Genomic DNA, 13159 nt, shown 5'->3' on the forward strand with positions numbered 1-13159 from the left:
TTTTTCCTGTACAGTGCAATATTTGTAGGTAGTGTCCAGTGGCTCCATTTTAAGTCGTTTCAGGCCAAGATCCATTTTTTGGCATAGGTGCACACTGGCCTTGGGCTGATTAAATGTGTAAAAGGTGCAATTGGCTCATCATCATTAGGTTAATCCAGGTCGTTAACAGGTATGCCTGTCCATCATTGTTTACATTGTGTCTTGGAAGTAAGTAATCACCTATAGGCCTACAGTGTATTGCATTGCAGTGAACAGGGAGTGGGTGGATATTTGGGTATTTAGACCATAGTCCCCCATGAAATAACACCATATCTAGATTATACAGACCCTACTGAGAAAATCCCAAATCTACTTCGGCACCTAGAATAGTTTTCTCTCTATAAGCCAATATGTAATTTATAGGCACATAGTGTATTATATTGGGACCAATGCAGTGGGTTGGAGTAGAACGTGTTACTGGGCATGTAGACCTCTGTCCCCCATGAAATAACACAATATATATATTCTATAGACCCTAGTGAGTAGTCCCAACCCCACTTTTACTTCAGCACATAGAATAGTTTTCTTTCTATAAACCAGTATGTATTTCATATAGTGTATTGCATTGGGGGCATTTATTTGACCGACATTTAATGGACATGTCACTTAAATATGAACAAATATTAATAATTGTTCATGTTTAGACCAAAAAAAGCATATATCATGACTAAATACATGTTAATGACACGTTTCTAATATTAAATTGTGGACTTTTATTTAGAAAATTCCGTGACCCGGAAACACTTTTTTTAAGTGTCTGACGAGATGCCGTTTGACGAGAGAGACCGCTATCTAGCGTACTGATATTGGCAAGTGTAGTTAATTAAAACATTGAAAATGGAAAACGTTTGCCTTGAAAGTTTAATCTTAAAGTTGCATGATGTTCAGGCAGTGAAATTCGGAACGTTCACGCTGAAGAGTGGAATAACCTCGCCGATTTATTTTGATCTCAGAGTTATTGTTTCTTACCCAACTCTCATGAACCAGGGGCCTGTTGCACAAAACTAGGATAAGGGATTAAGCCAGGATATCTTGGTGATCCTGGCTCAATTGATCCGTAATCCGGTTGCACTAAAGATGGATAGGGGGCAGGAGGATATGTTATGGTATAAATTACCATGGAGATTTATTCTGTGGAGCTAGCCTGCTCCAGACCAGGCTAAATTCCAGGATCTATTTAATCTCATCCCTAATGTCAGTCAGCAGTCACCACAAATGGAAACCAATAGTTATTTCACTGCTCACTATACATTGTTATCACATATAACTAGACCCACTGTCATTATTTAAACGTTTGTGATCATTAATTTCAATGATTTTGGATAAAAAATAATTTTTAGATTATGTTGCTGTCATTAGATAATTTACAGTTTCCCATAGACTATAAGGCTATATATAAAATGATAGAATATTAGGGCCACAGAGGGGAAAAAAACACAAGTAATAATATTGTAACCGGTTGTTTTAAAGGAGGACAGTTGTTAAAATGACAGATGTGGGGCATTTCGTGAAATTGTACTTCAGTATGGTTTCATAAACAAAGACATGCTGATGTGCCAGAATATTAAGTATCACATTGTCATAAGTATCAAAACTGTAAAAACAATATGTAGCTTTTCTGCAGAAAGAACCAGCCTCATAAATTTATCCTTTTTCTTCAGTGTGGCCCTAGTACTCTGTCATATAAACAAATACACATTCCATATGAATATAAAAACACAATGTGTAACATTATGTTCCTTTATTGAATAAGGACAAAACAAAGCAGGTAAACCATCAGCTCCTTTCGAAACTGAAGTCACAGTGACTACAAGATGGAAAGCACAGAATCCAAGCATATTATACAAAATGATACATACACATTCAAAGGTCTGTATATAACACACCCTGCATGTCTGCACACTAAAATAAATGCAGGACAAATCCATACACATCAACTGAACAGACAAATGAATGGATGCAGTAGCCTCCCTGCAGCCTTGTATTACACACAGTATACCGCACAAACATCATGAGGCCAAATTCGTAAAAAAACGAACCCAAAAAAAACCCAATTCCTCTGCCACCGCAGGACATATTTAACCAAAATTGAAAGCACACATACTAACTAAAATAATTCAACACATATTGGTCCCTCAGCAGCCGACCACTGTCGTCATCAGGGAAGATTGCCGGATTGTCCCAGTCCATGGCTGGTGGCACTCTGGGGGCCCTCTCCTTCCTCAGGCAGGCCACATTGTGGAGGACAGCACAAGCCACAGTAATATCACATGCCCTAACAGGGCTGACCCTTAATTTGTGAAGGCAGTGAAAGCGTGCCTTCAGGAGGCCAAAGGTCATTTCAACTCTGGCCCTGGTCCTGGCATGGGCATGGTTGTAGGCCTGCTGTGCTTCCTGGGGGTCTGTGAAAGGTGTCAGGAGAAAAGGCTGGCAGCCATACCCCCTGTCTCCCAGCAACACACCAGAGAATTCACCTGTCAACACAAAATCTCATCATTACTACCTCATAAACACAGTGATATTCTTGACACAGCCATGATGGTTATAAATAGGGGTTGTGTGGCTTACCTTGTGATAGGCACTGATAGATTTCAGAGGCCCGAAAGATTCTGGAGTCATGGACTGAGCCAGGCCATTTTGCCACAACATTGCTGATCACACAGTCAGCATTGCAGACCATCTGAAATCATAAGATGAGGAATATTACACCAATCAATGCACATCACTGGCAATGCAGAGTGTTCGTCAATGGACAATATCAAAAAGTTATGTTCACCTGAACATTAATGCTGTGAAAGGATTTCCTATTCACAAAATCGGCCTCATGGGCACCTGAGGGGGCTTTTATCCTTATGTGTGTGCAGTCCACTGCACCAATGACATTGGGGAAACCTGTCACACAAAGTAATGAGTATCCTACTATGTGTTAACAGTTGTCCTGTAATTTGTAGATCCTCTTACCTGCAATCCTATAGAACTCCTCTTTGATGTCACAGAGTCTTCTGTGGCCAGGGAAGGAGATGAAGACATCTGCTAATGCTTTGATAGCCAGACACACACTCCTTATTGTGCGGCAAATTGTGGCCTTGTTCAGCTGTTCTGCATCCCCCACTGAGTACAGGAAGGCTCCACTAGAAAAAAAGCGCAAGGCCACACAAACCATTTGCTCCACACTCAGTGCATGGCTCCGTGCAGTGCGGTGCTTAATCCTGGGACCCAGTAGTCTGCATAGATACCTGATGCCATCTGCAGAAAACCTGTATCTTTCATATAGATGGTCATCAGGGAAGGCCAGTGGGTCCAACCGGTCCCTGAAGACCCTTTCTCGCCTGAAGGCTCTCCTCAGCACAAGTGCTTCTTCATCCACCACATCTCGCACGAATGGGCATGCCATTGTCAGAGCAGAAAGGAACACACAATTTTGGGCCTTCATATAGGCTAGTGGCCACACCTGGTGCTGGGGGGGTGGGCAAAAGAGGGCGATGCCTTATAACGATGACTTGGTTGTACTGATTGCTGGGAAAATAAAAAAAACCTTAGAAAGATGCCACCGTCCTGTGTGCTCACAATAAGAGCTCATATGTCATGGCTCACTTGACTTTACGAGAATATACCTAATTTTTATTTTGAGCTGTGTCATCTTCTTGGAGCTGGGGGAGGAAAGAAAAATAATGATTAATACATTTGTGTTACAGTTAGCATACAGTGTACATTGAAGGCATATCTCACCTCCCTCTCAAGTTTTTTTATTTCAAGGTCCAGTTTCCTAATTGTCCTCTTTTTTATTTCGGACTCCAGTGCAAGATTTTCCATCTTTTTCTTCTTGTACTGAATGTCTATGTCTGCCAGTTCTATTTGGCGCCGGAGGTGGTTGCCATACAACTTTCTGATAGCTTGTGAGCTCTGTGAACACAATACAATTAGCGCAGCTGGAATTTGGCAGGATGTGGTGTCCTTTTATTAATACGCACTATGTTGCCAGGCTGGTTTTCCCACTGTATAGCATCTGGGTCCTGTAAAAGAAATTAGATTTTTTGATTTTGATGAGGACTCCTCACCATTGTAGAGTAAATAGTACTTTCACAGTCTTAACATGATACCTCATGCCTTCTGGAATCCAGAGAGATGGTCTCCTCCTCATCATCGTCTCCATCATGTGCTGTTGCTGCTGCACTGGGGCCTTCACCCTATCACATTTAATCGGATTCATATTGAAGCTAGTAGACAAGACATGCCAGGCCTACAGTATGCCTTTGATGGAGTACTCACTGGATCAGCATCGTCTGGTGCTTGTGCTGGTGGCTCTAACAGGAACAGAGTGCTGCCAGACACTGCAAGGCAATAGGTAAACCAAAGTCAGACAGTCCAAATTGATTCAATATGAATGTGGTTGTATCCCATGTAGAGATGGAAGGACATACCTTGAATGAAGCGGGTGGCATCTTGGGAGGAACCTATGCTCGTCTCTTTCCCCCCAGGGATCCCCTCTAAGACGGGCCTGCCTTTATTTAGCTCCAAGGCCATGTCCTCTGCTGGGGTAAGGTCAGCCTTTGGTGACCCACCACCCGTGCCTTGTCTGTGGGTATTCTTTTTCACTGCTAAAACAGTACAGACAATGTGTGAGCAGGCACCTTCTGGGTACAATATATGCTTGTGCTTTGTTAAATATTAGTCAGGGACCATACCATTCTGCAGAATGTTCTTGTATTTGATTTTGACCTGCTGCCATGTCCGTTTTGGCCCGTTCATGTTTAATCTACACACACACACACACACACATTTAATGGAGTCACACTGCAAAAAATTACTTGGTATTTTTGTCTTGTTTTCAGTAAAAATATCAAAAAATCTATCATAGCTTTATACAGTGTGATGGAGTTACTTTACACAATTTCACTCATATCTGCAGTGCATTTCAATTAAAAATTTAACCGTTTCATAATTACAGTACAACTGCATTTTTGGAGATTTGAATTAAATATTTGAATTGTAATTGTGATGTTTCAGCGGAGCGGTGACTGTGTAATTGTGCACTACTTACGCATTCAGGCGGTCTGCAATACTTTGCCACGCTTTTTCTCTTTGCTTTATCACTGTGGCGGTGTTGCCTTTCTTCTTAATTATATCTTTTACCTCCTCGTATGCCTCCATGAGGATTTGTGCTTCCGACGGGGAAAAGTACGCGGCTCTAGTTGCCATGGTAAATCAGTTAATCTGTGATCTGTGGCGGGGTCTATTTGAGTGAGCCGTGAGCGCGCACCTATCCAGGATTGGTTTCACCTGGCTTAATGAATCCGTGTCTGCTCATCCTGGCTTGGTCTTTGTGCAACCAATTAAGCCTGGACGCACATGTTTTGGCTTCATTGAGCTCAGCTGAGTCATTTATCCCGGATGTCTTAATTCTACTTTTGTGCAACAGGCCCCAGGTTGGTAAACACGTGTCTTCCATGAGTATTGTAAACAACAGCAATGTCAGCGTTTCCCAAACTCGGTCATGGGGACCCTAATGGGGTGCACCTTTTGGTTTTTGCTCTAGCACTATACAGCTGATTCAAATGATCAAAGCATGATTACTAGGGCAAAAAACAAAACGTGTACCCCTTGGGGTCCCGAGGACCGAGTTTGGGAAACGCTGAACTATGTCTGTTCAGAGGCAATCAAATCGAGTTGTAAAATGTATGTTACAAGCTCATTAGTTGGAGTTTGTTGACTAAGCGTTTTGATGGGTTTGTTTGCCTTTAGGTGTCAAGTCTTCTTTACCAACGCGCCAAAGATGAGGACTTAAAATACAGCTCTGTGTGTGGAGTCCCATACACTGCTCTACCCTTGGCTACAATCATCTGCTCCAAACACGAGCTGCCCATGCTCATCCGAAGAAAAGAAGCCAAAGACTATGGTGCGATTTCACGATGGTCAAATTTGATTGTTCTCTTTATGAGTGTTTTTTTTTATTTTTAATTATGCATCCCATCAGTTCAGTCTACAGTTGGAGCTAGGAAGTGAGCATTTCATCAGTCTAAATAGATTTCAGATCTCTCATATCAGACATCCATCATGGCCACAATATGTTCCATGTCTTTATCCTAGGAACTAAGAAGATTATAGAAGGGACTATTCACCCTGGAGACACGTGTCTGATCATCGAGGATGTAGTGACCAGCGGCAGCAGCGTCATGGAGACGGCCCAGGTGCTCCAGGCGGAGGGTTTAAAGGTGACGGATGCCATCGTGTTGATGGACAGGGAGCAGGGCGGCGGGGCCATGCTGGCCAAGAGGGGCATCACGCTCCACTCCGTCATCTCCATCTCCAAACTGCTCAACACCCTGTTCCAGGCAGATCGCATCGACTCTTCCACGGCCCAGAGCGTGTGCAGGTTCATCCAGGAGAACAACACCTACAAGCCCTCTGGTGAGGAGGAGAAGAACGGCTCACCTGCAACCAAAAAGCCCTGCAAGCCGACGGAGCTGAGCTATGGAGACAGGGCCCAGCTCCAGAATACACACCCTCTGGCCGCCCAGCTCCTCAGACTGATGGAAGAAAAGAAGACCAACCTGTGTGTGTCGGCGGACATGACGGGCTGCGAGGAGCTGCTGCAGCTGGCCGACTCTCTGGGGCCTCAGATGTGTGTGTTGAAGACCCACGTGGACATCCTTCAGGACTTCAGCCCAGCCTTCACCCAGTCCCTCAGGGACCTGGGCCTCAAACACAACTTCCTCATCTTTGAGGACCGCAAGTTTGCCGACATCGGGAACACGGTCAAGCACCAGTATTAAGGTGATTAGTTGGCGTACTCGTTTTGCATTGCTGTGTGCCCTCGGTGGGTGGTGATTTCACTTTTTAAATGTGAAAACTCTTCCCACCCAGGGCACCAGGCTATGAAAAACTAACGCACCCTGTGTTAAAATAGACGCATTGTCCAACTCTAGCAAATAAGGGGCATTGTTGTACAGCAGTTGTCCCCTTAACCTTTTGAAACATGCTTTTCAATCCTAATCCATCCTAATTAATACCTGGTTGCTATTATTTCTAAGTCTTCTGACTGTCGTGTGTTTTCCTCTATTTCTCAGGTGGGCTCTACCAGATCTCCTCGTGGTCTCACATCGTTAATGCCCATGCGGTACCAGGCCCTGGGGTGGTGAAGGGGCTCAGTGCGGTGGGCCGTCCGCTGGACCGCGGCTGTGTCCTCATAGGTCAGATGAGCTCCCAGGGTTCCCTAGCAACGGGGGACTATACGCAGGCTGTGGTAAGCAAAGCGCTCCAGCAAGCCGTTCCTCAGAATGTTCCGTCCCTCTCTCTAACCTTCCCCCCCAGCTCTCTGCAATGTGTTACAATTCAGGACACAGTGTCATCTTGCAGGGTCACAGTGAAAGCCTGATTACGTTCTAGTATGTTTTAATAAGGATGTTTGCATCGGACAGCTTAACTGTAATAGTTGGATTCCTTAATGTAATCCTTTTAATCTCTCTCATATGATTTTTGTCTCTGTCATTCCATAGGTGAAAATGGCTGAGGAGCACTCTGAATTTGTTTTTGGGTTCATCTCTGGTTCCAAGATCAGCAACAAGCCTGAGTTTGTACACATGACTCCAGGGGTGCAGATGCAGTCAGGAGGTACCACACTCTATACCCGTTAACCACTTTATCCATCCTGTCCAGTGTTCTGTCATTTTCAGACAATTTTTGTCCTGTTGTAAGCTCTCCTTGTCGCTAGATGGTGCTAGTGTCCAATAAATGAAGACTGGGTCACTTATCTTGGTTCTGTCCGTATTGGCTCCCTATTACCTACATAGTGCACTACTTTTGACCAGAGCCCTATGGGCCCTGGTCAAAAGTATAATGCACTATGTTGAGAATGGAGTGCCATTTTGAATGCAGCCCTTGTTTTCTTTTTTTTTACCTCTTCGGCAACAAACTAGGGTGGTGTTTTCTTCAGCACCACACTGTTCATTGATCATAATCTCCATCCTTTCTGTTTCAGGAGACGGTCAGGGCCAGCAGTACTCCACTCCTGATGATGTGATATGTAAAAAAGGCTCTGACATCATCATCGTGGGCCGTGGTATCCTGGGGGCCTCTGATCGAGTGAAGGCTGCTGCAGAGTACAGAGAGGCAGGCTGGAACGCATACACCAAGAGACTCAACACATCTAGCCAATGAGATGCTAAAGACTAGGGCTACATCCTAAGTGGCACCTTATTCCATATATATTGCACTACTTTTGACCAGAGCCCTATGGGCCTTGGTCAAAAGTAGCGCATAGGGTGCCATTTGGGATGCTGACAAGACTAGAGCAGACACCACATCGCTAATGTGAAACATGATTATTCCCTCCAACCAGCTGCTGAGACCTTTCTCTTAGCCACAACTAGTTACAAAACTTGCTAAATCAACTGAACTGCAACAATGCTAATTTTAACCTTTGGCGACAGGGACATGTTTCAGTTTTTTTTTTCCCTCCATAGTGTTATTTTTATATAATCTAATTTGCAATTTTTGAAATGATTTGTTGACCAGTTATATGGAATTGTGAAATTATTCAATAAATACATTTTGCTGTAATTATCAGTGTTCTTTGAAGTCTATAAACATTTCATCCAGGGTGTTTTCTACAGATGGAAGACTATTAGAAGATTAATTTGACAAAATAAACTTTGGCATTGTGTATTCATTGACATTACAACAATCAATTGACTTGTGTTTACAACACAGTACAGTATATATGTTATGCCAATGTATGATGAACCAGTCTTTAGCCCTCTGATGGTTATTTGTGACGTGCCATTAAACAGTGAATATGCTGGGCTTGTTTCATTTTATATGGTATCTCAATCAAATGTATTTATGAAGCCCTTTTTAAACCAGCCGATGTCACAAAGTGCTATACAGAAACCCAGCCTAAAACCCCAAACAGCAAGCAGTGCAGATGTAGAATCATCTGCATCTACTTTTTACTTTGAAATCCGGCATAGTCTTCATAATACGCCAGTCTTTTTGCAAGGCAAGCTCTAATGACTAGGTAAGGACCTAATTTGCAAGCCACATGATATGAAAATATGTGTAAATGACATGATGGGGAACAGAGCAGGGTGGCAGGCAGGTGGGTTTTCTCCTACCGTCAACACAGGTGAATGAAGCCACCTTTGAATGTTCCATTCTCCACCGGTTCAGCTTGAGCACAAAGGTCAGCAAATCTTGCCATCTCGTCGATTGGACCGAGCGCAAAGCACGGTTGGTTTGCATAGAGAGGGAGGGTTGGCATAATAAAGAGCTAAACTCGTATACGTCTGCTCTCCCTCCCCCTGGCTGTTGTGTCAATATTGGACCTGAGCAACGCACCGTGCGACAGGTGTCCACTGGAGAATCCTCTCTCTTTTTAAAACCAACCTGAAAAAAAGAGGGAGAGAGAAGATAAATGGAAGGATGGCCTACCATGCCAGGAGTATATATAGGCTACCTGCAACGTGCCACACGCATTCAGCGTTGCCTTATAAGATGCACACAATGCGCAGGTATTACTGCGAGTTCGTTTTTAAAATGTCTTCTCACTTTTTCCAACAATAGATAGGCAATGGTAAGTTTTATGTCGGCAAAATGTGTATGTTGGATTAAATTGTGAATGACAATTTTACAGACAGGTAGGCTACATTTTTTTTTGTATTGGCATCAATGTTAACCTTTGCACCTTTCCAGGTGTGTGGACGCAGCGACAAATGGAGAGTATAACGTAGTCTACAGCTGCTTTTCCAGGACGGGATCATCATATTGCGATTGATTTTCTGTATTTGCCTCACGTTGAGCCACACGCACAATACCTGAAGATTAAGTTTTGTTCGTTCGGCTCGCGTTAAGCAGGTACAGATTTTCTGCAAAACAGAAGAGCAAGTTCATATTCCCGACAGAAGTCGTTGTCGTTGATGCTGCTGTATTTTCCTGTCACAAATACAAACTTCGAACCCCGATTTTTTTTTTTGCCAACTGGACAACTTTTTATCAGTATTCTCTTTATTTATATGGATAAAGTTTTAATGTTACCATTTTTGGTTTTGTTTTTAGACTCTTGCTCAACACTAAATGCTATGGTTCTCTCCATGGATTTTACTATGACTAGTTATTAGACTTGTATTACCTAGTTATATCCTCTCATTAAATACCATTAGGTTTTTCTTTATGGACATGCGGCAATGATGATATCCAACCAGTTAGCGCCAATAGTGTCATCATTATGTCAGAGTGCACCTGGAATCAGGGAGCTGGTCATTTCTTAATTGTAGTTATCTTAATCATTAACCAGCCAAGTAACAGCCATCTGATATGGACCATCTGCTGTCTGGATCCTCAGCTGCCTGGGATCTGTACCTCTGAAGAGGCTAGGCTACTCTGTTAAATTAACTATGAAATTCATAGGTGTCTGGACATTTATTCCAGTAAATGCAGAATGTAGCCTGTAACATACAGCTCATCATTAAAACACCACGTCATTCTCCATTGCTCATGCACTGTAAAACATTTTGCATTTCAGTTAAGCACAGAGACATCATACACTATAGGCATATCACTGCTTTGCATATGTTTCAGAAACTTCTATTTTCCACCTCAGGCAGTATCATTTGTAGTGCCAGTTACCCCACCACACACGCACCACTTCGATGAGATGATTAACATCTGTACCTCAAGTATCTGTATAGTTCCATTCTACTTAGAGCATAACTGCAGGTAGACATTTGCATATCCCGTTTTCGTTGTATGAATGAGCCAATAAACAGCCTGGTAAAGGCTTTCCCATGTAATCATTTCTGCTCTCATGTTTCCCTACAAAGTTCCAGTAAATATTTGTTTAAAAGTCAGTGTAAGGAGACCTCACAGCCTGTATTCTCATGTCAGTGACAGTTCATGCAGCAGTTACACCCTAAACCTCCAAAATGAAACTTCCTCAACTTACTCCACAGAGCAGTTATTGGCGCTGTAAAATATGTACACACAATATTATTTTGTTATTCCCTGATGTCTCAAGCAAGACTTCAATGTTTCAGTCTTTCATGGTGCAATATATGTTCTTATCATGTCATATCTGTTCTGTTTTATGGATAAACATGACTGGGACAAAATGACTTAACGGAAAATGATTATTTGCCCTGTCTCGGCAACCGATAAAACGGTGTGGGATTCTCTCTCAGATGCAAACAAATTGTGACTATTTCAATTCATTCTGACTATACAGCTATAAAATCAACCTTCTCTTATCCTATTACATCATCTCGAGAGAATTATGTGTAAGATCAAATAAGCTCCATTTTCCCCCCCATGGGCTATTATTCTTTAGGTCTGTGGCTATCATAACACCCAGACAATTGTGTGTGTCTGTAGAAAAAGCATGATTGCATTTGTGGTGCCTGTTCAACTGCTACCTGTTGCCTAAGTGGAGGACAAGTGTTGCCCTGTGGGCTGTGTGCTGTTTCAAATGACAGTTACAGAGGTTGCTAATGAAATATGAAAATGCCTGGGGGTTGTTTCTCTTGTAACTGCCTGGCTTTACCTAAGCAGTGAGCACAGAGGTGGGGAGAAGGAGGGGGAGAACCCAGGGCTCTGCAGCACCTCTCTGGGTGCGTCTGAAATGGCACCCTATTCCCTATATAGTGGACTGCTTTTGTAGTCCACTATATAGGGAGTAGAGTGCCATTTCGGAGGCACCCTGTCTTGGCCTCGGGTAAATCCTGCCTGTCTGTTGCGGTTCACTCTGACACAGAGCCAGAGCCATTCACAGAGCAGATGTCACCTGCATGAGCTGTCATGGCCTGTTCAAATTTGTCCTTAGGAGGATTTGTTTCTATAGCAGCAGAGAGGGGAAAAACACACAGCGAGCAGGTCATTTGGTGGTGGTCTGCATCTGCTCACTCACTATTCAAGTAGCACCAACTCACATTGAAGCAGAAAACAAGACCTGTCCATTTACAACCGTATAGCAAAAAGAGATATTTCTGATTCACATTGGACAATAAAGTTGTATCGTATGACACGTATCTTCTATTGAGTTGTGTCTCAAGGCGATATTCTGAAGAAAAGTGCTGTAAGTGAATATTTGCACATGTTGGGATCAGTGTCTGATCAGGTATGTGTATGGATATGTCCTTGGTTCAAACATACTCTGAGTGTACAAAACATTTCCATGACATGGACTGATCAGGTGAATCCAGGTGAAAGGCATGATCCCTTGTGGATGTCACCTGTTAAATCCACTTCAATCAGTGTAGAAGGGGAGGAGACGGGTTAAAGAAGGCTTTTTAAGCATTGAGACAATTGAGATATGGATTGTGTATGTGTGGCACTCAGAGGGTGAATGGGCAAGTCAAACGATTTAAGTGTCTTTGAACGGGGTATAGTAGTAGGTGCCAAGTGCACTTGTTTGAGTCAAGAACTGCAACGTTGGTGTTTTCCCCCCGCTCAACAGTTTCCGTTGTGTATCAAGAATGGTCCACCACCCAAAGGACATCCAGCCACCTTGACACAACTGTGGGAAGCATTGGAGTCGACATGGGCCAGCATCCCTGTGGAATGCTTTTGACACCTTTTGACTCCATGCTCCGACTAATTGAGGCTGTTCTGAGGGCAAAAGGGGGTACAACTCAATGTATATTCTATAGCAATTTCCATCATATTTTCTTGTGTTTTTTGAGTGGCTCACTTGAAAAAGAGACCTGGGTCTCAATGTTGACTCCCTGTATAAATACAAATCGAATAAATACAAAATAAATGTGAAGGGTAACCTGAAACTATGAATTTGTGAGCAATAGCAGCATCACTTCCTGACAATACATCAATGCTTACGCAACCTCCCTGACTAAGTCAGATAGGCACAGGCCGGAGGGCTTTGTTACCATGGAGAAACTGGATCCTGAGAAACAGTCTGCCTCACTTACACCACACAGTTATCACACGTACACATGTTGCCCTATAGAGGGGTATTGATTTAAAAAGAAATGAAGAGGGATAATTGTGATAACTAAAGTTGTCTCTAGCCTGGTTCATCTCACATCCCTCTATGGTTTACTTCCCGAAACGTGTAAGATACAATGAATGGATACGAGAAAATGCTGTGAGGGAGAAAAAAAACAGATGTACAAAC

General features: G+C 43.0%; 1 protein-coding gene and 1 long non-coding RNA gene across 2 annotated transcripts; one reads left to right on the plus strand and one right to left on the minus strand.

The window, feature by feature from the left end:
* Nucleotides 1-797: 797 nt before the first annotated feature.
* LOC115156098 (uridine 5'-monophosphate synthase-like) lies at nucleotides 798-8598 on the plus strand. The gene is made up of 6 exons (XM_029703400.1): nucleotides 798-1026; nucleotides 5782-5935; nucleotides 6127-6813; nucleotides 7107-7282; nucleotides 7536-7650; nucleotides 8018-8598. Exons 1-3 carry the CDS (start codon nucleotides 877-879, stop codon nucleotides 6810-6812), a joined length of 990 nt encoding a protein of 329 aa, XP_029559260.1. The 5' UTR covers nucleotides 798-876; the 3' UTR covers nucleotide 6813; nucleotides 7107-7282; nucleotides 7536-7650; nucleotides 8018-8598.
* LOC115156099 (uncharacterized) lies at nucleotides 7918-9509 on the minus strand. Its single transcript, XR_003868181.1, has 2 exons — nucleotides 9153-9509; nucleotides 7918-8131 (listed from the first exon to the last, which is right to left on the minus strand). It is a non-coding gene; the product is annotated as an uncharacterized LOC115156099 (long non-coding RNA).
* Nucleotides 9510-13159: the final 3650 nt, after the last annotated feature.

This window comes from Salmo trutta, chromosome 20, assembly GCF_901001165.1.
Source record: "Salmo trutta chromosome 20, fSalTru1.1, whole genome shotgun sequence".
In the NCBI taxonomy this organism is placed as follows: domain Eukaryota; kingdom Metazoa; phylum Chordata; class Actinopteri; order Salmoniformes; family Salmonidae; genus Salmo; species Salmo trutta.

Coding starts and splice junctions, on each gene's coding strand:
- LOC115156098 (XM_029703400.1), top strand. CDS start 877: ATGGAAAACGTTTGCCTTGAAAGTTTAATCTTAAAGTTGCATGATGTT. Junction 1,027..5,781: donor ACCCAACTCTCATGAACCAG/GGGCCTGTTGCA, acceptor GTTTGCCTTTAG/GTGTCAAGTCTTCTTTACCA. Junction 5,936..6,126: donor AAAAGAAGCCAAAGACTATG/GTGCGATTTCAC, acceptor TCTTTATCCTAG/GAACTAAGAAGATTATAGAA.